At 53.2% G+C, this 25,439-nt stretch overlaps 1 protein-coding gene across 4 annotated transcripts in view; it reads right to left on the reverse strand.

Annotated features, from left to right (window-relative positions):
- Positions 1 to 18,519, reverse strand: part of FGF18 (fibroblast growth factor 18) — a 72,043-nt gene extending 53,524 nt beyond the window's left edge. The window contains exons 1-3 of one of the 4 annotated variants that reach the window (XM_083798693.1): positions 18,453 to 18,519; positions 17,747 to 18,008; positions 17,400 to 17,436 (exon numbers count right to left, since the gene is read on the reverse strand). In XM_083798693.1, the coding sequence (XP_083654819.1) occupies positions 17,400 to 17,436; positions 17,747 to 17,778 (69 nt within the window). In that variant the 5' untranslated portion in view covers positions 17,779 to 18,008; positions 18,453 to 18,519. Of the gene's footprint in view, positions 1 to 10,954; positions 12,934 to 17,399; positions 17,437 to 17,746; positions 18,377 to 18,452 lie in introns of those variants that run through there. The other 3 variants (XM_083798692.1, XM_083798695.1, XM_083798694.1) reach the window with 3 other exon arrangements.
- Between the last annotated feature and the right edge of the window lie 6,920 nt (positions 18,520 to 25,439).

The following is a 25,439-nucleotide window of genomic DNA, read 5'->3' on the forward strand; positions in this document are numbered from 1 at the left end:
CCGTCTGAAAGCAAAGTGCCCATCGACCCAATGACGGATGGCAATATTGCTGAGTGCAGCACAAAACCATGAGGAAGTGCCAAAAAAATGGAACCTGAGAGGGCCTGAGGAAGCAAATGTTTTATGGCCTATCACTGAGTACTTGGCCGCTTTCTAGAGAAAGATGATGATGCCTTCGAGAAAACCAAGCTTCTCCTTTTGATGATGGGCTGAATCTCAGCCAGGACTGTGAAAACGCACCGTTTGCTAGATGGTGACATTTTAAACTTGTTCCACCCAGGGAAATGGTTCGGTCTGGGGAAGAACAGGGTTTCAGCCTTGATTAATGATGTAAAGGAACAGCCACACTGTGTAAAACCAGGAAAGGGAAGGGTTGGGAAGGCTTGCAGTACCAGGCCTCTCCAGCCAGTGCTGCCACCGGAGCAAAGCTCAGCATCCAAGTTATGCTGCAGTGCAGTTCTGTCAGACAGACACCACCAGCAGCATCCTCCACATCCCTACCTCCATCTGCCTGTTCTCACCAATTCAAAACCAGGTCACTGCCCGCAACGCGAGTGACATTATTAATACAATTACCGAGAGCAGCAGCTCAACCATATGCAAGGGTAAGCCCACCCCTCCAGCATCCACCCTTCCCTCCACAGTAGCCTGCATTGTGCCACAGAGTGGCAGTGCCGTAGGGATCAAGACAGCTTCCTGCTCACTGAGCTACCAGGACCATAAGGAACCTCCTTCCCCATGGGACCAGTTCCCATTACCTCCATTAACCAAAGCAAACCATTCCCGTATATCTCAACCACATGGCTATCCGCAGGACACTGCCTTTTACCATAACTAGATTCTCTGGAAACACAATTCAGTCCTTAACTTTTTATTTTTCTCCAGTTGTAATTTTTTCTTCTTCAAATTCAGGACTGGTCTTAATTTTACTACAGCTATCAATCAGTCAATGAGCAAGCAGGGCTTTTTCTTTCTTCCTTTCTTTCTTTGTCTTTCTTTCTAATGCTTGTTATATCTCTCCTATGTACTTCCTCCCTGCACAGAAATATCCCTTCAAAGCTTGATATTATTGAGCAGCTTTCAACCATGCCCAGCAGAGCCGTGTATTCTCTGCATTTGTCTGGCCTTTGTTTCTAGGAATGAAATACCAGTGTCTTAACAGTGTGACTTCATTTCACTACTTCATTCCAATACTTGTTCTATTTCTATCCCACTGGGTCAAACTCACCTATTGTGAGACCTCACCGATTTCAATTACATCAGGGATTAATTTGTTCCATGGCGTTGAAGCTGTTAATACAATCCTTGCTGGCTCTAGATTAGAAAAGGCACGATCGAGACCTCCCTCGCAGGCAGTGTGTTTAACAGCGGTCTTGATCTTCATTTTGTTCTTTCCCCCCCCCCTCCTTTGTGCCCCTTTGCCCCTCTTTTCACAATCTTCTCCTTCCTTTCTAAATTGCCCTTATCAGAACTGGGTGGTCCTCCTGACTTCCACTGTTACTGGCAGAAAGTTGCCTTCCAGCAGCTGCTGCCCAGCATTTGTGAGGGAGCCTTCCCTGCTGGAAGGTCAGCAGCGACAGGTCCGACCTGACGCTGCACAAGCTCGTGGCAGCCGGGCTGCTTCGTGAAAACGGAGCACAAGGAAGATCTCAGCGAGGGACGTTAAAACCAAGTCCGCCTGCGCTGTCCTCCCTCTGGCATCGCCTCTCCCCGAGATGTCACAGGCAAGGGCTGGCTCTGAGGAGTCACTGCAGGACTCCGTGCACCCAGGTGGATCTGCAGGGGCTCAGCTCTGCAGCTCAGAGCATCGTTCATAGCAATTAGGTTCTCTAGGAAAAAAAAATAGATTCACCACATTGCAGGTGGAAGCCTGAAATACGAATTTGTTAAGTGACTCTAGTTCTTCATTCTGAAGAGGGTGTGATCATGGCAACCCAAATTCTGGTGCCAGCTGAAGCCCTTAAATGTCACCAGGACCATGACCTCACTGCACTTACATTGCTCTGGATGCTTCCCACAATGCAGATTAAACCCAGCCTCTGCCATGTAGCCCTTGGAGAGAAGACAGGATCGGCTCTAGAGGACGCGTTACATTACAACAGGTTTCCCAACAGTACTGATCTGCAAAAATCACTGCTTTCACAAGCCTGAGCTTTCCAAAGTACTCCCCTTTAGCATTGAAATCTCCTGCTTTAATTATTCCCCAGATGGTTTTGCTGGGGAATAGCTAAGCTCCCATTGTTGCAGCTTCACCACAGTTATTTCCGACACCTGCAAGTTCAATGAGGGCAAAACAAAACCCAAAACAATTTCCCACCTTCCCACCGTGCCTTCCACAGGGTGCACTCTCTACTCAGGAGGAAGTTTAGGTATTCATTAATTCACCACACACTCTGCATTCCCAGCTCAGACCAACTGCATTGGCTTTCAGAGCGCCAGGGACATCACTGCAAGTGGGTCCCGTGGGACTTGTGAGCAAGACACAGTATGACACTGTCACCTTAGCCATGGGAGACAACAGAAGCACTGCCACTTCGGCGAGCTGAAGCTCCTGGCTGATCAGTGGCAACATGCTTCAGGCTCTGCAGGGGCCATGAGTGACCCATGGCTCTGTGCTACTGCCACCGCTCCTTGCTGCTAGCACCAGGATTTATTTTTTGGAAGTAGATTCATGCTTGTGTCCCCCTGCCATCACCAGAGCAGCCCTCCTTCATGGCATGGTTACTGCTTCAAAGAAAACAGTAACAAGGCTTTGCAAAACAGCCTCAGTCAACCTCTGAAATCCTGGATCCGCAACGCTAGCAGTTGGATTCGGGGAGCTTGCCATACTACAACTGCCTAACTGCTAACTTAACAACAACAAAAAAATTCTTTTCATTAGGGAGAAAATACTCAAGCTGAAATAAACTGCCCTGATACGCAGGAATGAAAACTATCCAGCAGTTCAGACTGCTGCAAGTAGTTGTCTCTTAGCATTTCTGAACAGTTGAAACGTGCATTCAAAAAACAAAACCTGGAGAATAAAGTGCAAAGTCTCTGCAGCCCAAAACACACTCAAAAAGCAAACCTGGTCCCCAGCACGGCAGCAGCACAGAAACCCCTGAGCCCAAGCACACATCACCTGCACCAGGAGCCACGAAGGAGACGATTTTGAAGCAGACCCAGAAGCAGCAAACGTCTGCCCCCAAACAACAGGGAGTGCCTTTGCAAAAAGTGTGGGCATCTCTACAAAAGGCAAAAACAACAACAACAGGGCTGCCCTTGCCCCGCTGCCCATCCCAGGGTGCTGCTGGCCGCATGGCCCCAAATACGTGCCTGGCTCGAGCAGCTGCTGCGCCCCTTTTGGCACACAGCAGCGGAGGAGCCCGGGCTGGCCACACCAGCAGGCTGAGGTGGAAACCAGGGCAGTCCTCCCTGCAGGGTGCTCTGGGACAAAAGCTACGCACACACCCCACTAAAAATACTTAAAAGCAATTTGTTCATCTCTTCAAATGATACCCATGTAGCCTGAAAAAAATGCCGAATTCGAAACAGTCCTGACCTTTTCTCTCCTTCCCTCCATCAGCAGGCACGTCTTTCTGGGGCAGATGCTCCAGCCACAAACCTGTGCGGCCTGCTGTTCTGCAGCAGTAAAGAGAAGAAACCCCAAACACACTACCCTGAAACAGGTCAGATCACCCTGGAAAAAGGCAGTCATCCCCCCGTAGGAGTTACAGTGACTCTTTAAAGCACAAGCCTGTCGGGTCCGAAGTAACATCTCTGGCTCTTCTGCTCAATGCCAGCCCCACTGGGACCTCCACGAAAACAGCAGCAAAAGCCCAAGACATGGGAAATCCAAGTGATGCTCAGTAAAACACCACTGTCAGGAGGAGACAGACGATCACCAGAGACCAATCTCCCCAGAAAAGAAATAAATATTTGCAGTGGCAGCACAGCAGCAGGGATCTGGTGTTTACCCAGGTAGCTCCTTTCATCCCAGTCCCTTGACATCGTCCAAGGAACACACAGGTCCCTGCTCCCACTGCAGAAAAGCAACTCCCTCTAGGGTAAAGCATGGCAACTGCCGACAGCACACACGAGTTTAGGGCAGCATTTCCAGAACTCCTTTTTCTACTGAATTTACAAAGGAAACAGAGATGGGAGCTACTGCCCAAGGAGACAGCTGTTAGCCACCAGCACCTATCTCACATGAAAGGTGGCTTCTCCAGAAGCACACAGCTCCCATTTCTCTGCTGATTCAGCAGTGAGGATGCTGGAGACCCTATCGAATTATCCTGTGCCACTTTTCCTCTATCGCATTTCCTCTGGAAACCTTTTACGAAGCTGCAGACAGTCCCACTCCTGCTTATTCTGGCAAGATAACAGTGACCTGACATGGGACAGGTGCCAAGTGGAAAGGGACCTGCTCAGGTGTCACCCCATGATTCGGCAGCATCTGCACAGAGCTGGGATGTAAGAAAATGGCTGTGGGCAAGGACGGGAGAGTTAATTCATCTAACAGTACCTGGAGGACAATCAGGAGATTTTCTGGAATTGCAGGAGCCATTTCACTGGGAAGCTAATTAATATTTGTGCTGCCGATACCTCCCTTCTGCCTTACCTTCATCTCTGCCAGCCTGCATGCGGTTTTTATTTTTTCATGCCTACTTTTTGGACTGGCTGACATTAGCTGTTTGAGATGCCAAAGCCTTCGCATAACTTGTCTCCTTCCCTCAGTACATTTCAAGTTTCTGTTGTCTATCATTTGGGACCTACAGGTGCCTGCAGCTGAGCATCACCTCCACTCCTGCTGTCTCCACTCTGAATGGAGGTGTCTGCAGGTTTGAGGCAAGGATCAAATCCATTTTATGGAAACTACCAAAGCATCAAAGCATCACTGGAAACTGTTAATGCACAGCAGCCCCAGTGTGTTTCCTGAATACCAGCTGGCTGATGCTAGTTACTGAGGGAGAGAAGCCCTGTCTCTCTGGACTGATTTCTTTCAGAGACAAGTCAATGCCCGATGGGGATGCCCAGCCTGGGGGCAGCCTCTTCAGCCTGACCCCGCACAGCACTGCAGGAGCCAGCCCCTGGAGCTCTATGCAACCACCAGGGACTTGGATGAAGCAAGGTCCTGTGGTGACAACACTGAAGGAAGAACAATCAGGGTGAAAAGTGGAGCAGGCCAGCAATTCACCTAAAAATAAATTGCAATTTATGAAGTCACAGCCATGGAGCTGAGCACCCGTTTCAGCCACACACCTTGCCAACGAGTTTCCTTTTCCTTTCCCCACATTACCATGACCAAGCACCTGCAATGTTAGGGTCTGTCCCGCATAACCCTCTGCCCGCGTACATGAGAAATACCTTTATCTACAAAAATCTTGCCAGTTATTTCTGGAACAGGGCTTTCCAGAGATGATTTTGATCAGTAATTCACTTATTTGAAACATAAGATGCAAAGTTTCCATCGTCTTTGTATGGGAGATATTTTGCCTTGATCTTGCTGTAAGGTTTCGCAAGGCAAACAAAGCAATTCCATGAACTGTGCTGCACAGCGGAGCTTTCTGAACCCCAAAGACATCCCTGCAGGAACCCTGCTGAAGCAGGAGATGGACAGATCCAGTTTCCATTTGAAGATGTGTTACTACTTTTAAGTAAATCTCTTCAAATCTACTTACCTGGGAAGACCCAGTTCTATTTAAGGAGTTTAATTGATTTTCACTAACAAGCGCCTTTTCCATTTAAGAGCATTTCTCCAGGGCCAGGCCATCTCAAAGCACACCGAAAACCTGCCGGCACCGTCCCAGAGGTGAGACAAGCGGCTCTGCAGCACTACCTTAGTGCTGCCCATCACGCCAGCTCAGTACCTGCTAACAGCAGCACGGAGCATGTATTTGGTGCTCCCGGCTTCCCTTTAAAGCCCTGCGGCCACAGCGTCTCCTTTCTGATGAAGCCCGAGGGTATTTATCGCTGCCTGCTCCCGCTTGCAAGTCTGCTTAAACAAATCACCCCCGACGCAAACCCGAGCCTGCTGCCTCGGGATAACGGGCTATGCAGGCATTTTTTACTCGGAGTTATCAACTCTGCTCTGCCTGCAAAACCCATCAGCCATAAAGAGAGAGCAATAAAAAATACCCTGCCTGGGCTACTCTGCACTCTTCCTCCAGCACAGCCAGCACCACGTATCTGCTAACAGCACAGAAAGTTTGCTTTCCCCAAAAGTTATTTTCAAGCTCTATTATCTCCCCTGTTTATACCACGCTCCCTCTGTTATCAAGAGATCTCCAAGTAATTTATAAGCCCACCAGCTCCCGCGCTAACGTGGCAATAAATCAGGCTTACGCAGCGTGTTGCCTACTGTTGGGAGCAGCGGGCAGGACGCGGCCGGGTGAAGGCACGCAGCAGCAGCCATGCCACATCCTCTGTGGCCACCAGCCCCATGCAGATCAGATGGGAACCTGGCTAACTGCCCCACATCCTGCTCCTGGACGGCACCGTGCGGAGGTGGGATGTAAACCGTGTCTTAGAAATCCAAGAGGCTGCAAAGGGAAGCTCCGTTGAAAGTGGAGTGGCTTTTTTCTTCCTATTTTTTCATTTTTTCTTCCTATTTTTTCAGGCTGATACCTAGCTAGGCAGCCCTGAGTACTGCATCTCTACAACTCTGCCTGACGAACCCAGTCCTTGGATGAGTCAAATGAGACAAGGCACACACAGCTGATGTGCTCTTCCAAGTGCTCCACCTTCAGCAGCGCTCAGACGACTTGTTCAGAGTGTGCTGGTTTTGTTCTGAATGGGCTGGACGTTTATTTTTAAGTATCTGGGGAGGATTCCAGTCTGCGCCTCACCTCGCTGTGTTTTCCCCATCTGACACAAATACAAGCACACAAAAGAGGGTTTTCTTTTCAAAAAATCCAACCAAAGGAGGAGGATGTTTTTGGCTATTTTCCTCGAGGAAAGAGGTTGCCCATCTAATAATCCCTAAATGGGCAGTGGGTTGTTGGGTTTTCATCTGCGCCTTTGAGCCTTCATTCCCTCTGCCAGGTTGCTGGTTTTCTTTTCCACAGAGTTGCAAAACCCCTGAATAACAAGGTTTGTGCATGGAAGTGCTGACACAAACCTTAACTACAGCATCCTGAACATGATACCAGAATAAGGACGCTCCCTGTGTGGCCCAGAGTATGGATAAATAAAGCATTTCAGCAGCCAGCACCGACAGATCATAAACCTCCACAAGCATAAATACCAACAACAACCCAAAAAGATTAGAGGGCTTACGGGTGAGCCAGACTGGGATGATTTAGAGTTGGGGTGGAAGGGTCATTATTTCTGAATAGGTGGGGGCGAGAGGGCCAAAGAAATCAATAAACCATTCGGCTGCCAGGGAAGGAAGGGGCCACGCTGATTGTGCGGACACGAGCCCGACACGCTCCGCATCAGGCTGGGGACCTCGGGCTCACCAGTGCCGACGGCTGCGGGCAGCACACAGCACCCTGCTGCCAAACGAGGGCACCCATGGGGGCTGGCCTTGGCTCCTCGCCGGGCACGACTCGCTGAAACGAACGCAGACAAGGCCAGCCTCCATCCCCACTGCAAGCACGAGCTGCGGGACTGAGCTCGCCCCAGGACTAGCCGCAGCGGGCTCCTGCTTCCTGCAGCGAGGGCGAGCGCAGAGCTTCGCAGCCGCCTTCCCAGACCAACAGCTGCTGACTGCGGATTTCAAAGGCCACAAGCAATTCCTCCCCTGCCTTTTTTCTCTTCTCGTTCAGCCCTCCTCGTTCCCAAATCTTGGATGTTTCCTTCCCCCACTTTCTTTCTAGTGAGCTGAGCAATGACGAATGACTTGGGCTTAAAAGGCTTTGCAGTAGAAAGAACCTGAGCTCGCAAGCCTACAGGTGCAAATGGGAAGGATCTCCATTCCCAGCTGAGCACAGCAACGAGCCGGTGCTTGGCATGGGGGGAAAAGTACAGAAACCTGCTCTGATGCCTCCCAATGAGCCGGCCACCCCCTCTGCTGCCTTTCCAAATATATTTAAAGGAAACTCACTCTCTATCAGTTAATAAAATAGCTGGAAACCTGACCAGGTCATGTCAAGCTCAGCTGAGTTAATGAGTTTCAACTTTACATAGGACCTTGAGAGTTTTTAAAATCAGTAATTTCATCTTCCCTCCAGAAATGAATTCCTCAACGGTTACACTGCAAAAATATTCCTCGGATGGACAATTCTGCTGCTAATATACTAAAGATGGCATTAAAAAAATCAGATTAATATTGAGCCTTATCAAACGTACAGTACAAACCATGTGTTGAATTTAATCCAAACCAAACTGTCAATCTGCCTTCGGGATCAGATATAACAAACATGTGAGCCTGGGGCCAGAAATGAAAGCATGGTTTGTTTTCTAATACAAGATTTGTACTGATCTCTATTAGTTGTACTCCTGCATGGAAATCTTGACACTGCAAATGCCGGAAAAACACAATTTCTTACCTTTCTGCTTTGGTGAGCCGGGAAAAGTTTTGTTTGTTTCTAATCAACCTTGCATTGCAGGTTTCCTGTTTTCAGGGAACAATTCTCAACAGTTTCTGAATATAAATCCTTTTTGAAACATTTTAAATGGGGGGGGGGGGGGGGGGGGGGGGAAGAGGTATTGTAATCATTAGGCACCAAATGTTTGGGCTGCTGCAGCCCCGCACAGCCTGCCTATTCCAAGGAGACCCAACATACTTCGCTGCATCCGCCACCAGCCTCCAGAAAGGGACCTTCTACCATGAAGCCTGAGGTTCCCCCGTGGTTCCTTCCTCCAAAACCCCAGCATTTGTTCCTGTGTCACCAGGATGCCATAAAGCCCCGTGCCTCATCCCAGATGTCCCCATCCCTGTGCTCACCGAGCATCCTTCTGCAAGGGGACCTGCGGGATGGGTGGGAGCCCTGCAGGCACCGGCACGTGGGCAGTGGCAATGAAAAAGCACCAACAGCCCCCCATTCGGGCTGGGAATGCCTATAGATTCCCCCCTTCCTGGGCTGCCACCCAGCTAAGGTCACAGCTCTGTGAGCTCAGCCAGAGCTAGCGCAGGTTTTGTTAGAAAAACCCGCTGCTTGACCCGGCGTTACTCAGCCTCTTGGCACGCACCGCTACGGCATGCACCGGGGAAATCAGGCTCCCAGACAGAAACAAGAACCACACAAGTAAATTCCATTTTCTTGTTTGCTAAATTCAAAGGGCAATTAAATTCATATTATCTACTCTTTCAATATAAACAGCCAGAAAGAAACTCCTCTGCCTCTCTGGCAGACTATTCCCATCTATTTGCTTCCCCTGCAGATCACAGGGGTGCAGCAGCAGAGGCATCACCGCGATGCTCACACTGCGGGATCAGGAGCGAGGATGACCCCACACAAATCACCCCAACAGCCCCACACCTCCCTGCCCAGCCCCAAGCCCATCAGCTTTGCTGATGATATTGTCTTTCCCTGCAGTTACGCCAGCTTGTCATGCAGCAGGAAAATCCGACAGGGCTTCCCATGGAATTCGAGACAAAGTTTGCAAAAGAATCGCCTGGATAACAGCACCACGCATATGCAGCACAGTATTCCTGGAAAAGGCCCCCCCAGCCAGCCCCACTGGTTTTCCTATTGATTGCTGGGGGGCCGCTTGCCGTTCTGATCTCAGCTGGTCGGAAGTCTCACCAATCGCTGTAAGGTCACGACCACGGGGTCAGAAACCTGCACTACAAACATCATAATTTATTTTACAGATAATCAATACAGAACCGCGCCGTGCAGCCTTACAGTGCGGTGTCACAGTTAGGGGCTGATGCTGCTCGTGCAGTATTGTAACCTTAAGGCCTGGCAGCTTACAGGGTGAAAATCAGCTTTCATTTTACAGTTGTAAATCGTGGCTGGAAACCGAGTGCACACCCCCCCAGATATGGGTTGGTACTTTCATACAACTGGGTAACGTTCTGCTTATGGTTTGAATCCAGACAGTATTAGCATCTGTTCAGCATCATCTCTGTCGCTGAGATAATTCAACAGGACAAGCCCAAAGAGAGGCTTGGTTAACATATTGCCCAAGGCATGCATGGAAGGAGGGGTTCTCAGCTCAGAAATGGGGTCAACCCCATTCTGAGGGAACAAAATCACAGCACTTCAGTGCCAGGTGTGGGTGGCAGGGAGGAACCAAACCAAGACGCCATTCCTCACCGTCTGAGCAAATTCTCATCAGCAACCAGAGACTCTCTTCAAATGGATTAATAGCAACAGAGAATTAGCAAAAAGCCCTTCTACCAACATTGACTTCCACCCTATTTTCTAATTTGTAATCCCAGGGTTTGGGGAAACACATCCCACCAGCCATGCCCAGGGCACACGCCGCAAACCTCTTTATTCAATGGGCTCTCCATTGCCTCCTGCAGTTGTGTTAATTCTGTTTTGCTGCAAGAGGGTAGCTCAGGATATTGCAAAAGATACAGCAGCTTTTTAACAAGCTGTCCTTGCAAATGATGCCAAAGATGGTATTTTAGCAGGAAAGACAGGAGGCTGAGAAATACACAGGAGGAAAAAGAGGAGCTGGGAGGAAGAAGCAGTGCTGGAAATACCTTGCAGGGCGAGCAATCCACTATTAATTAATTGCTGCACTCTGGTATTTGTACAGATGCAACATGCAGCACCCTGGGAAATTCACCAAGATCTAGTGATCAATCTCGATGTGACCTGTGGTATAAAATGTTACCAGGAGGCTCATGGGGCACACCATGTCCCACTTTGCTCCCCTTTGGTGCCGTCCCCCTGCTGTTTGCTGAATCCAGCCCCTCCAAACCGCACATTCAGCCAAAGCTGCTGGACAACGAGCCATGCTTCCACCTGCCTCATTTTGTCCCTGCATCCGGAGCTCTCCCGCAGGCTTTTCGGATGCCCAGGGCCAGCCAAATCTGCCCCAATTAGCCCAGCCCAGGAAAGCACTTCCTCACCTTTAATCTTAGTGGTGCGAGCCCCAGGGCTGGGCTCTGCCTCATTTCCTTTAACTCCCAGGCAGCACAGCAGCAGGACCCACTGCACCCTCCCCACTGAGCACTTTCTATCCCATTTTAAGCACCTTCAGATCTGCCCCTTTCCTCCCCACTAGCTCCAGAGCAAGGCTCACCTCTGCCAGCATCGCCCTGGACGGGGCGAGCACCACTTACAGCTGCGAACCAGGCAAGCAAACAGCACCTATCTACAGAGGATACCGTAAGGAAGCAGGCCAAGGCGTTGGAGCAGAGCAATGCATTTCTTATTTCACCACGTGAACCCTTCTCCAGCGAGCCACAGAAGGAGGCAGGCGTGCTCATGGGAACACAACTGTGTGCAGCGAGCAGAGCGTAACGATGCCCACCCGGGAGGACGTGCCTCCGCTAAGGGGGAAGCGCGGCCGCGCGTTTTAGCTCGAAATCCAGCTGTCGGCCCCGGGCAGGAGAGGCAGGGAGGAGGCCGTGGGGAGGCCATGGGGAAGCTGCCCTCCAAGGGAGCTGGCAGGAGCGGGGGCCCGGCCCCGCAGCCCCCCCGGGGGGGATCGGCACATCCGCTCCCACCCACCGCAGACACCGGCGCGGCGAGGAGAGGAGCTCTCACAAAAGAAAGCACGCAGACCATGACAGGCTAAGCCTCCTCCTTCCTCTCTCTGTTCTCCTTTCTTTCTCTCTTCATGCTATGGCGAGGCTGCTGAATGCCAATAAGAAAATACTTTGGCAGACTCAGACGGTCTTTTCTATTTTATTTTTTTTTTATTTCCCCTGCAGCTACTTCTCTGGATGCCTAATCCTCAGTGGGCGTCCTGAGAGATGCTGCGAGCAGGCGAAACACCCCAGGTGGGCAGGGAAACGCGCGGCTCTGCGCAATGCCCGCTCCCACCTGCGGGACCGAGCCACAAAAAGCCAGGGGAGGGCCAAAACCCAGCCCCACCACCACCACAAAAAGGTGCAGGGGGCTCAGACACCCACGGGAAAACCCTGCTGGTCCCGGTGGCTGGTCGGTGGCTCCCCAAGGGAGCTGAACCGCTGCCATGAGCCTCATCGCTCCCTGCCTCCCGTGACAAGCAGCAGTCAGGATGCCCACGGAAGCCACGTCCTCCGCTACAAGCGATGCATAAAGGGCCTCGATGGAGCCAGGCTGGCGTCTGCCCTCACACGCCTGCACACAGGCACCACAAGAAGGCACACAGCTCTTTCCGAAATATCGCAGTTCCCTGAAAACATTTTTTCACCCGCTCTTATCAAAACTGATATTGAAAGCGTCCAAATCTGGGAGAAGTCGAAGCACAGGAAGATATCGCTGGTAGGGAGGAGAGGAGAGCACGCAGTAGGGGTTTTCCCAGCTTCTGAGGAAAGGAAGAGACCCATAAAAATGCTCTGAGGGTCCGGGAAGTAGGTCGTGGATCCAGAAGAAGGACTTTTAACCCCAAGGGAGCCTTTCTCTCAAGTTCAGACTCCTTCATGGAGCGAGATAGCCGCTTGCTCAGCTGTGTTCACATCGCAGCCTACAGAAAGCCAGGGGCCAACCTGGCATTATCGGCCTACGTCAAAATAAAACATCCCGGGTCGCTGCTGGTGCTGTTGAGTCCTGGCGATGCTGGTGATCGTACCTGAGCTCTGGCAGACCCTCGGCTGCCAGCCCTGCCTTCAGCAGCATCCCCACATCCAAAAATGCACCCACAGGGCTCGGGAAGCATCAGCCCTTCCCCTTCCACTCTTTTCTTTCCTTATTTGCTACCTTATAGCCAAGCTGCTGCACAAGCAGATAACAAGTAGTCTTTAAGCAAGCATCCCTCCAAACCCCAGCATCGTTCACCTCCATCCAGTCTTGCTCATGCCAGCTGCGATATAGAAGATAAAATACAGATCAAATACAACCCTCACAGTGTGTCCAGCTATCGTGGACAGGGAAATTGGACACACCCCCCCCCCCCAATACTGTTCTCTCCTGCACGCTCACCTCAACAACGGCCAAGCCCTTCCTCGTTTCCTTGAACCACCCTGCACATCTCCAGAGCGTTGAAAGCTCAATGCGAGCTGCAATATATGTTTGGAGATCGAAGCATCCGAGCAGCAGCTCTGCTTTGCCACATTGCCACAACACACAGAGAAAACACCAAGCCCCAAAATACTGAAGTGTGCACGCTTGTCTCTGCCTGCTCCATGCTGCCTCCCATTTCTCCAGAGCCCGAGCATCTCCAAAGACCGAGACAGAAGCAGGGCACGAGGGGCAGGTTCAGGATGCCGCGTTTCCTAGAGCAGAGCGGTGAGTCAGCAGGAAAAATAATGAAATAAAAAAATCACCCGTGGCAAGCAAGCATGGTCGTTTCCTTGAGAGCAAGGGATTTAAAACAGGAACCTGCGATTCAGTATGCGGCCAGCCCCTGCCTGCTCGGGCTGCAGGCTAGCTGCGGGACAGCCAGGGAGCCATGCAAGTGGGTATTTTGTCCACCCCAAGCACCCAGCCCCGAGTATGGAGCCGCGCACACGGCACCATCAGCTCCATCCCCTGCTGGGGCCATTCGCTCCCCACCACCGAGCTCCTCCGCTTCCAGCTCCAGCAGGTTTTGCTCGCGCAGTTCCTCCTGAGCTCTCGCTGCCTAATAACTGAGAGTTGCTGTGATCAGAAAACTCAAAAGAAGATTTTCCTGCTCGAGCTCAGCCCCTTCTCAGCCTTTCCAAGACCACTGTTAGCACATTTTGTCCTTCACACCAGCACCACTAAACCTACCTGTCAGCACCCCCGTGGAGGAGCTCATGGGGTAACGCAGCACAGCAGGACAGCTCGGTGCTGAAGCTGCTGGTGACGCTCACGGACCCAGCTGAGCAGAGATGACAACCATGGCACCTCACCTCTCCCCAGCCCCTGGAGCCTGTCCCCATGGCTGCTTTGTTCTGGTGGTACTGGTGGCCCCCAGGGACCGGCGCGGAGCCGGGGGAGAAGCAGCCCCGTCGCTGCCGCTCAGCAGACTCATGCCTCTGACATGTGCTGCGCGCAGCCCGGCCAGACCGCAGGATCTGGCTCGCTGAACGTGTGGAAGCAACGCTTCTCCATGTCTCACTTTACAAAGCCCCAAACAATAACTGTCTGTAGCTGCACAGGAGCTTAGGAGAAACATAAGTTACTATTGGCATAGCACGCAGCAGCCTTCCTCTTACACAACAACAGCAGATGTGAAAATAGCACGGTGCTGCCTTGTGCACTCCTCTGACCTCCTGTTTGCTTCTGGATCAGATTCCAAAGCTGGATCTTAACCTACAAGAGCCGTAAAAGCAAAGGATTTGGCCCTATCAGGGACCTCTCCATAATCTAAGACAGATGCACGTCGTGTAGAAGAGCACGCCGAGGTTTACCGGGGCAGGGGAGCGGCACGGCTGGGCAGCCCGTGCTGGCACTGCTGCTGCTGCTGCGCTGGAGGCAGCACGGGGCCAGGAGAGCTGGCAGCTCCCAGCCCTGGCCCCCTGTGGCTCAGCCAGCCTCATTCAAGGTGAGGAGCTCCCAAAGGTGACACTGTCCCAATGCCATCGTCCTCGGGGCTGCCAGAGCCAGCACAACGTGGTGACCCATCAGCCACGTGGACAGTAACATGTCCCCAAGGTGCTCAGAGGCACAGGGTGCATCTGGGGCTCCTTGCCTGTGCTGACCCCAAAACCAAACCCAAAACTGCACCAGGATGCGCAGGGAGATGAGTACAGGGAGAACAAATCACACCTGAAAGCGTGAGACAGCAGCAGCAGAACTCAACTGGAGAACGCCAAGGGTAAGTGCCAGCAGTCAGTGACCTGCATGGGGTCATCCCTGAGAGAAAGCTGCATGAATCAACTGATCTCTCCAGTGTCCCCGAGGACACCCACTGTCCCTCCTGCCTAGAGCAGCTTTCAGGACTGCAGCATCCCCAGGCAGCAGAGGAACTGCCCAAGATGCGAGAGAAGGAAATGAGAGAGACGGGGACACTGCTTCCACGGGTCAGGGATGGAGAAGGAGCCATGCTCCTTGCAGCCCTGCCTGGAGGGGACGCAGCGCAGGGATGCTCGCTGCTGTGCCCAGAGCTGGGATCCCCCTCTGATACCCAGCGGTGATGCCCTGGAGGAGCCCAGCTCCTCCGACAAGTCCAAACCCTGCTCCCAAAGCCCCCCATGCCCTCTCACCACCCCACGACCCACCCACAGGTGATGCTTCCCCACAAAGAAACGCCAGCGCGGGTCAGGCAGGGGTCTTGGTGCCTTCGGGAATGTTTCCAGCCCGCAGGCGAGTGGCGATGCCACCTTGCACAAATCCTCCTGCACGAGGAACAGCGGGCACAAAACCCCTGGCGCTGCCTTGGTCCTGTCACCTTCCCGTGCAGAGCCACGGGGCGATGCTCAGCAGCCCGGGAGCGCAGTGCCAGAGCCAGCAGGCAGGACGACCTGCTGCTCGTGGCAATGAGGGGAGGCGAGAGCCGGCCTTCAAATACATCCATCCACCCTGAGAATATAATCCGCTCCTAAACCTCCCCAACACAACGCAGAGCCCTTTAAGCAAAACCAAACAACTTCCTCCAGCCTAAATAAATATTAAACCTAAGCGATGCATTAATTTGCTCCAGTTCACCAAAGGCTAACTCCTACCCAAACTGATCATTATAAAAGAAATCCTATAATCCCTCGCTCCCATTCAGGCTCAAAACATGTAATCCCGTGAATAAATCCAGAAAGAAAGTGTAACAGAATGGGCAATAAAAACTTACAGCGTTCACATCTTTTCATCTACCATTAATACTGTAAACACTCACTCGAAGGCCCTTGAGTATGACTAATCTCGTGTTTTGGCTCCCCACGCTCAGCGCCGTAAGAGCTCGCCTCGCGCCGCGGTACCCGCCGGGACCCGCCGCCCCCCGGCCCCGCAGCGCCCAGCCGGGGCGAAGCCGAGCGGCAAATCCCGCAAAACGCTGCAAAATCAGCACTAAAAAGAAAAAAAAAAAAATCGAGAAAGTATGGTTCTAATAGCACGAGAGCGCGGACTGACTTTTTTTTTTTATATTATTTTATTGCTTTGGAAGCCTGCAAGCTCCAACTGTATAAATGCCAATAACTTCCCAAGTTTTAAGGCTGCTGAAGTAAGAGATCAGATTTTAGCAAGTGCTTTCCAGGCAGCGAGCCAAACTTTTCCTGATTCACTAAAAGCACCGAAGGGAAGGGGAGAGGGAGGGGGCTGGAGGGCTGATTAACTTCAGTTACCACACAATTGCAAAAAAATGTCTCCCTGCTGCAAAGGGTGCCATCACTGCGAGCCCTGCGCAGCCTGTTATTCCTCGGGTTTGGAAAAAAAAAAAAAAAGAAGGAAAAAAAAAAAGAGAAACAACAACAAAAAAATGCACTGGAGCAACGCAACGAACGCCTCCCAACCACAGGGTAATTTACAGCTGTGGAACCCCTCCCGACAAGGAGGCTGCTCCGCTGGTTTTATGTTCGAGCCACAATTTTCAGGGGGAATGAGGGGGAAAAAAATAATCTGATTTTTTTTTTTTTTCCAGAGGAAGGGAGCAGGGAAGGGTCTGGTTGGGTTTAGGCTTGGCCAGGGGGATGGCGCCCCTTCCCAAACCCATGCCCACGCTTTGCCCAGACCCTGCCTCACTGCGGGAGGACGAGCAGGTGCAACCCTAGCCAAAACTCGGTGCAGGGCCAGGGGTGGCACGAGCAGCCCCCAGCCCAAGGGACACCGGCTGGGAGGTGACGGGGACACGGCACCTGCCCTGCCCACCCCGCAGGTGGGTGTCCCCCGGGATACCCGGCTCGAAGCAGCACCCTGGGGAGCCCCAGTGCTGTCAGGGGGCAGCAACCACCCGTCCCCGTCCCATGGGTGCTCCTCCAGCGGCTGCGTTCCTGCCGAGGCAGGATCAAAAGCGGGATCGGACTTGGATTGCGTTCTCCTGAATAATGGGGAGGGAGCGCGCAGCCTCCTTCTCCTGGCTAGGGAAAGTCGTGTTTTTCAAAGTATCAGTTTTTGGGAGTAAGTTCCCTATGAAGAGAAAAAAAAAAAAAAGAAAAAATAGGGCGAGCAGGAGAGCGCCTGCTATTCCAAGGCAAGTGCATCAATCAACGTTGTGCGAGGAGGAGAGTCCAACACTGCCTCTCACATCATTAGCCAGGCTAATGCACTCCAGAGGATCCCGCTAACGCAGGCTACCGGCGCCCGGCTGCGCCCCAGCCCGCCGAGGCACCGAGTGGCCACTGGAAAGCGGCTCAGCTCCCAGGGCAAGTGCCACTCCAGCATCTGGCGTGGGGATCATTTTAATGCGGCTATAAAAACTAGAGGGGGAAGAAAAGTGAAAGCCCTAGCCAAAACTGCCTGGCACTCCGAGGTCAGCACGCCGCCTTTGTTTCTTTTTTACAACCAAAAGCGAAAGAGGACAGAAAGGACACGTACCTGTACCTGAAAGCACAGCAGCAGGAAATGTAAACATCTGGAGAGGAGAAAAAAAAGCAACAAAAGATCAAATGATGCGGTAAAATGGTTAAAGTCGGATATTTTTTTTTTGCTTTGTTTTTCTTTGCGATTTTTTTTTTTTAAACGGCGCAGCTCGATGCTCTGCGCGTGAAAAGGCTCGGCTCCCCATTCCCACCTGATCGCGAGGAAAACGCAACCGGAGCCTCCAAAATGAAAGTTTGAAAAAGAAAAGCAATAAAAAAAAAAAAAAATATTTTTTATGTATATAAAGAAAAAAAAAAAACGAGGAGAACAACAACAAAAAAAAAAGATGCCGTAATCCTTACAGGCAAGTGCAGGCGGAGAGCAGTGAATACATCGCTGGGCGAGGAGAGGGGGAGGTCGGTGGCTTGCCGCTAGCGGAGTGCAGACCCCCACCGCCGCCCTGACATGGGAGCGATCCGGCCGGCAGGCTCCGCTCCGCTCCGCACCGCTCCGCGCCGCCGGGAAGTTGTGGTACCGCCCGCCTTGCCTCCGCCGAGTGACTCGCTTAGGCATCAGCTCTCCTCTCCCCCTGTCTCTCCTCCTCCTCTCCCTCTCTCTCTCCGCCTTTGGGGGGGATGAAGGTGCTTATTGTCAGGAACTTCCGATCATCAGCCCGTGCCCCCCCGCCGCTCCCCCCCCGCCCCGAGCCGGATGAAGCCTCCCCGCGGCTCCGCGCCCCCTCCCCGGGCATGGTGCGGAGCGGGGTGCGGAGGCGGTGCCCGGCCGGGGAGCCCCGCGAGGAGCGCTCGGCACGGCCGCTGCGGTGAAAAATAAAGGGGGGGGGATTGGGGGGGTGGGGGGGCACAGCCCGGCTGGGAGGGCTGGGAAAGCGTAAAAAGTATTTAAAAAAATAAGGAAAAAAAAAATAAAAGAAAGGAAAAAGGGAACGGGGCCCGACGGAGCGGGCAGAGCCCGAGCCGCGAGGAAAACCCCGAAAAAAATTAAATAACGGGGTGGGGGGGTGGCAGCCCGCTGCGCACCGGTTTGGGGGGGCCGGGGGGGTCTTACCTCGGCGCGGCCGGGAGCGCGGCGCGTCCTCGGCGAGCCCCGGGGGGGCGGCAGCCCCCGGCCCCCCCCGGGCCCCCCATCACCAGCCATACCGGGCAGGGGCATCCCCCCCGGCTCCCCCCGGCCCCCCGAGCATCCCCCGGGGGTGTCCCCGCGGAGCGCCCTGCCCGCGGCCGCGCTGCCCGGCGCGCTCCGGCACGGCTCGCCCCTGCCCTCCAGCGGCCGCACGGCAGCACCGCAGCCGCGCAAATGAGCCCCGCCGGCCCGCCCCCCCCCTCAGCCCCCCGGGTCCCCTTTCTCTTTCCTTTCCTTTTGTTTTTTTTCCCCATCGAGGAAAAAAAAAAAAATTAAAAAAATGTTCCCACATTGAGAGCGCGCGGTGAGTGCCCGGGCGGCTCCGAGGGCTCCTTTCGGGCAGACGAAACGCCAGGAGCCGTTAACCTCCACGCGCGTTGGAACTCTCAGAAGAGAGCCTAGCGTCAGTTAACACCTTATTAAGTGAGAACATAACCATAGCTCATAACTGCGGGCTTTCCAAACCCTCGGATAGAGGCGTGCAGGAGCACCCCCCTCCTGCTCCCCCCCGATCAGGGCACCCCGCGCTGCCCCCCAGTTTTCTGCCACTAACCAAGCGGCCTCCTCATCCCTGGAGCTTGTCAGCAGGGACCCTTTGGACAACCACTCGGTGGTTTTCAGCTCATAGTTTCAGGCCCAGGAGTAACAGAAAGCATTAAGTTTGTCAAAAACCTCGCAAATTCAAAGCTCTTAGCTTAGTCAGGAAAGTATTCAATATATTCCTAATTATCCCTATTTCTCTTTTGCTCAGACCCTCTCACAGCCCCCATACCCTTCAAACCTGAGCTTTGACTACTCCACCCCAGCTTTCCCACACACCAAACCTCAGAGCAATCGGAAAATTAATCTGAACTCTCCCCAGACCAGCCTCAGGACGAGTCAGGCCCTGATGTGTTGCTTTGGGCATCCTCAGGACGTAATCTCCCCTTTGACTCTACCGTAGGCACAAGTGCCGAGCTGTAACACCCATCAGAAATGCAGAGCCACCTCACACCCCATGTAGGGAACACCCCGGCGGCAGGGGCTGGCCATGGGAAGCTGGCACAGCCCTGCCCAGCAGAGCCTGGAGCCCCCAGCTCCCTGCAGATGGCCAACGTGCCACAGGCTGCCTCCAATTCCATCCTTGGATGAAACCAGACTTCCCCTGCTCCACCAACAGCCCTCGCCACCTTTCCCACTTCCAACCCCCCAAGTTATACCTGAAGCCATAGGACCCATTGAAAGCACCATATTTTCCTCCACCCATGAGGACAGAAGCCCCCAAGCAGCAACAGCGCAGACACCAGGATTCCGCCGTCACCTTTTCCCAGCCACAGTCCCCCCCACAACCTGCCCCTCGCCGCTGCCAGCACTTTAGCTGCTCCCTGCACCCACCAACGCCTGGCACCTGCGAACCCCCACTGCGGAGGGCAGCCCCCCCTGCTGCCCTGCACCTCTCTGAAGCAGGACCCCAAAAGCTCCCCCGGCTGCTGAGACCTGGCCAGCACCACCCGCAGCTCTGCAGGGCTCTTGCTGAGCAAAGTGCTGGCAACTGCTAAATTCACTCCTTCTCCTAGACCAGAGAACCCCAAATGGCTAACGTGAGGCACACCAAAGCTGCTCTCCCTACCCAGCCTCTCTAGGAAGCAGCTGAAGGGACTTGCCAGGTTTGGAGCACCACCATTAGCGACCCACTGTGAAGGGGCAAAGTCCCTAACTCAGCCGTGAGCGCTTATCCCACCCCATCAGAGCACATCTGGCTCAGGGACACGGCCCCAGACTTTGGGTCCTACGACCTATTGACCTAAGATGGACCCACTGGCCCATCATCATTCCTGCAGCATCAGCTCAGCATCAGCAGCGTGACACCAGCTCTTGGCTGGCCCTACAGCTACTGGCAGAGGGTTTGGGGAGTGCTCAGGACACGTAACCAAGCTCAACACCCCAAATCCACGTCAATCTCCAGACCACGCGGTGGGGATGCACCACCTTTGACGCCAGCAGCACCTCACCAAGAAGAGCATCTCCTGAGCCAGCCCAGGCTGGGACCTGTCACCCACGAGGGCTGTGGTGACACCGGGAAGCCACCTGAGCACCACTCACAAGCTGTGGAGCCGGCACTTCGCGCTGCTGGATCCCCACTGGACATAGGGCTGGTGGTTTTTAAAGAGGACATGCTGGGTCGGGGGGGGGGGGGTCATCCTGAAAATACTCCCTATGTGATCGCAACTTTTTCTTGTTGTGCAGCACAACTCAGGTGCGAAGGCTGGCACAGTGGTTACGGAGAGCTGGACGTTCACCACTCCTCACTCAGCGGCACGCCGGCCAGGCTGTCAGGGCGTCCCCTTCCCTGCTCATGTCAGCGAGGCAGCGGGAGCTTCACGGGGCACAACGCCTTCGATGAGGCTGCACACTTAAGGGAGTGGGAAACCCTCCCACCTGCAGGATGCCCTTGTGTCTGGAACTGAGAATTGGGACAAGAAGGGCAGTGCAGGATCCTGGCACCCTGCGCTGCCAGGGCCCTTCCTCCCTTGCAGCCAGGGTTTAAAGGCACAAAGAAAACCCCAGGCTCACGTTTTGCAAACAGTTCAGCAACGCAGCTCAGCCCCGCCAGTGTGCCTACGCTGGTTTTGCCCCATCAGATTCTGAATCGCTGCCCTTGGGTCGCATCCATGAGCGACTCTTTCTGAAAACCAACTTATGGAGGACTTCTACATTTTAACCTCTTTGAAAAAGGACAGCCAACTTTTGGAAGGGATGCGGTGCATATTCCGTCCATACCCAGCATGCACACAAAGAAACAACTTCAGCCCAAGATAACGGATTTTGGGAACTCTTCTGCCCCACAGATGGGCCGTGCAGGGGATGGATACTTTACAACTGCTCTCATTTGACAGAAGAGCACAAAGAAAAAATGAATTGATGCCCAGGAGGACAGAGGTAAGCCTCAGCACCACGACATTCAGTCGCAGCAATGAGCAAAGGCAGGATGCAGCTTTGGCCGCATGCTCCGGGGTGGAGCCTGGAAGCACAAAGCACAGAGCCACACTGCAATTTTTGGACATATAGATATGGATATCTAGGCCACAGAAAAGGTTAACAAGCAAAGCTGTAATTTCTAACAGAAACTCATCCATGGGGACACTGAGCCCTGCAGGAGACCAGAGCTGGGAGAGGGTCTAGCCTGGGACACAGCCCACAGCACGAGTCCTGTTGCTTTCCCAGCAGGGCCGCAAAGCCCCTGCAGTCCCGGCCTTCTGTCTCCATCAAGGGACCCAACGACTGGCACCACCGATCTCAGGTGTGCCGTGACCCCCCGAAGCAAGGGAAAGTGTTGACCACGTCATAGCTGCTGGGAAGCCCAGCTGGAGAGAGAGGAAGGTCTCTACCTGGAGCCTGGGTGAAGAAAACAAATCCACCGAGCAGCACTGAGCAGAGAGCTGTGAAGAACGCCCTGAAGTCCCTGGGCAGTCAGGGAACAGTGGAATAATGTACAACGGAATCACAGAAGAACAAATCATTGCAAATAATGGAATATCAACCTCGGCAGCTTTCATTTAGCAATACGAATGGGAGGGACAACCAGCTGGGACAGCACCGAGCCCCACGAGGAGGGAGCTGGCCAGGACCCCCCAGCCCACCCAGTGCTGCCGGCCCAGGGAGAGCAAGGCTGCTCCCAGGAGCTTCCTGGGCTTCTTGGGAACGGAGGCAATGGCATCACTGCTTTACCTTGGGCTTTCTCTGGTCCCACCACCCACAAGCATCACAGGTCCCCTGGGAGAGCACGCGGCAGCTGCTCGAGTGCTCCTGGAGGGAGGAAGAACAGACAAACCTCTGCAGAAGACCCTACACAAACCAGTGGGAAATTCCAGCCTTCGCACTGCATTAAATCCTAGAGCTTGGCTCCTTGGATTTATATTCCTCCACGGTTTCATTTTTCCCTAAAAAAAAGTTGCAAGCTGTTAAGCTTCAAAACTTAATATTTCCTTAACTCGGAGCTTTTCAGCTCAACAGCTCTTAAACATAAACCTCTTTAACTGAAGTCTCCTGAATTAAGCTGTCTCCAGCAAGTCCCCACCTCAAGCCCAGCCTGTGGAGCCTTTCTCCCTGGGAGGACAGGTCCCTGCCCACGCCACCACCACAGGCTCCCACGCGCTGCCGCAGGGACTGTCCCACGGGCAGGACCTCACATGGAGGCTGCACGACCACGTGTGGCCCCGCGGCTGACGTGTGCCACCCCGGGGCAGTTTGGGGCTGATGCGATTCGGAGCAAAGTGCAGCCCTGGGCAAGGGCTTTTGGTTCAGCATCCCTCTTGGATCTCCAACGTGTTTGTGTTAGCAGCAGCCTCAGCTGCTTGTCCTGACCTTCTGTCAGAGAGCATCAGACCTGTAAGAAGTCAGAAGCAGACGTACCTGTGCAGGATTCGGTCTGGTAGCAAGCACCAGCAGTGAAGGTGCATTGTGCTCCTGCACACGGCTGCAGGGACAGCCCTGGGTATGCTCCTGCTGGGATCCGATATGTAAGGCAGGCTGCTCGCTAGGAGATGCTCCTCGGGCTTTATGCATCCCCCCTAACGTAGCAGGAGGAAGACTTACAGAGGTAACTGTGCCCTCAGACTGCCACCAAAGACCAAGCAGAGGCCACTCGGCACATCCTGCTAGCGCCTTTTCTTAGCTTTGCAAAACAAAGTTTGGCAGGATGATTTTTTTCCTTTCCATGTACCTGCATCAGGTACCTTTCAAAAAAGTCAAAAGACCTCAGTTCTTTCTAAAAACGAGGCTGAAAAAAGTACATTTCTACTGAAGAGCACCTGGCTTCAGAGCAAGAACTTGAAATATAACAGATGGAGGGGTCGTCTTGCTGTTTCCACAAAATACACCCAAACGTGACCCTTCCCTGGAAAATCCACCACAGCTCTGCAAAAAGACCCCCTGGAAGTCCCACTGTCTAGCAGCAGGGCAGGGCTGGACCCATTTACCTCTGCAGCTCTTCACCCTCTCAGGGACACTCCAAGCTACAGCCACGCAGCACAGAATGGATTCATGCAGGGACACAGGGTTCACATCAGTGTTCAAATGTTGTCTAAATACTGTGAGAGCAAGAGGGACCAGAAAAACAGTGCTGTAAGTGGGAACGAGTTGGCAGGGACTGTTCTGAGCCACAAAGCTAGAGGAAAGAAGCAGAGGCATCTCACCTTAGTCTGAGACCCTAAAAAAGCCAAAATCCTCCAGCTTTGGTGTCGTTCTGCAGTCTTGGGATCACAAGGCTCAGTTTCCTTTGTCCTGGTGACCCCGTGCCGTGTTACTGCCCTCAGTAATGGCTTGTGTCAGTGGAAGCCTCTTGGCAAGGACACTCATGGGAAAACAAGTTCACCATCCCCATTCCCTCGGCTTAACAAGCCCACAGGCAGCATGACGCTGCCTGCCAGGACACCTCTGCAAGCCGCAGGCACCATCAGATGGTGACCCTCCCCTGCAGGGTCTCCGCTCTTCCTGCTCTCATTTTGACCCTCAACCCCACTTGCTCTTTTTTGACTCATTACCCTTTCTGATTCTTTGTTTTCTCCTGGGATCCTTTTCCCACAAAGGCCCTTCTGGCTGGGTTTGGGAGAGCTGATAGATGTGGTGCAAGGGGAGAAGAAAGTTTCTGAAGTAAGCAGCAGCACAAAAGTCATCCCAAAACAGCTGACCACAGCGCATGCACGCAATTAGAAGAGTCAAGTGGTCTCCACGTTGCACTTTTATAACATCTTAATTAACACACAATATATTTTTGATTGACTTATTTGGTCCAAATAAAGCACAGCTTCAAATCCCCTCTTAAAAGAGCCACTTGCATAACAGACAACCAACAGCCAGCCACTGAAGAGCTGATCCAACACAACACACCAAATTGCTTCCAAAAACCTAAGTGTAGGTAAAAAGCAAGCAGCAAGTAGAGAGAGGCTGGGGGATTCCCTCTGCTGTCTGAGAAAGGAAGGACAAGATCAGCGCTCGCAGGCACCTCAGCACCCCGTTCTCCTGTGCCTGGCCACGCAGGCTCTGCTCTGCCCTTTCAATCAGATGGAGGAGTCAGTGCTCAGACAAAGCAACCCTTAATAAATACCAGATCACAAAGCCTCCAAACCTCACTCAACACAACCAGTTGCACTTGGTGCCGCTTGCCAGGACCTACTGCCCATTAGACCGGGACAGGGAATAAAGGCACTCCATCGAATGCTCAGCTCCAAACCACCAAAATCGTTTGGCGCTTTGTCTATGACATTTCACAAGCAGGATACAGCCTTTAATTCCCCTTTGGGGAAGCAGCAAGAGGAATAGGGATCGGCTTGTTCCACAGGGAACGAGGAAAGGAGAAGTTGGGAGAGGTTGGCTGCAAGTCAGTAATGGCACGTTGGAAGGAGACAGGACATGGCCTGGGGCACTTGGTAACGTTACTAGAGGAGGGGAGGACAGAGCATGTTCCAGCATGAACTTAGCCTCGAGGGACTGTCTGGGTGGCAAGGAGCCCAGAACCACCACCCATCCTGGCCCTGCTTTCCATTACCTCAGCCCACACACACTCCCTTCCACCCTCCTGCCAGCCATGCTGGGGCTGTGCTTCTCCAAAGGCTCCAAAGTGCTGCTAAGCACAGGTGAAGCAGCCGAGGCCCACGCTTGTCTTAGGCTCCGAGATGTCCTAATCGTACGGGAGCAGCAAACAGAGCCCCAAGGCAGAGTTAAGGAAGCCACAAACACTTTTCTTGAGCACAAGAAAGAAGACACAGACCAAGGCCTCCTGAAGCTGAGAAAGGCTGTTTCACTGCAGGACCCTCCATCACCTCCTCAGAAATGAGATGTCCAGACTCAAGGCAGCAGACCTGGAGACAAAACACGTATCAGGAGCAGCTGAGGCTGCAGCCAACACCATGCAGCAGAGGTTGAGGAGCAGCC

Source organism: Anser anser, assembly GCF_964211835.1.
Source record: "Anser anser genome assembly, chromosome: 14".
Classification (NCBI taxonomy): Eukaryota; Metazoa; Chordata; class Aves; order Anseriformes; family Anatidae; genus Anser; species Anser anser.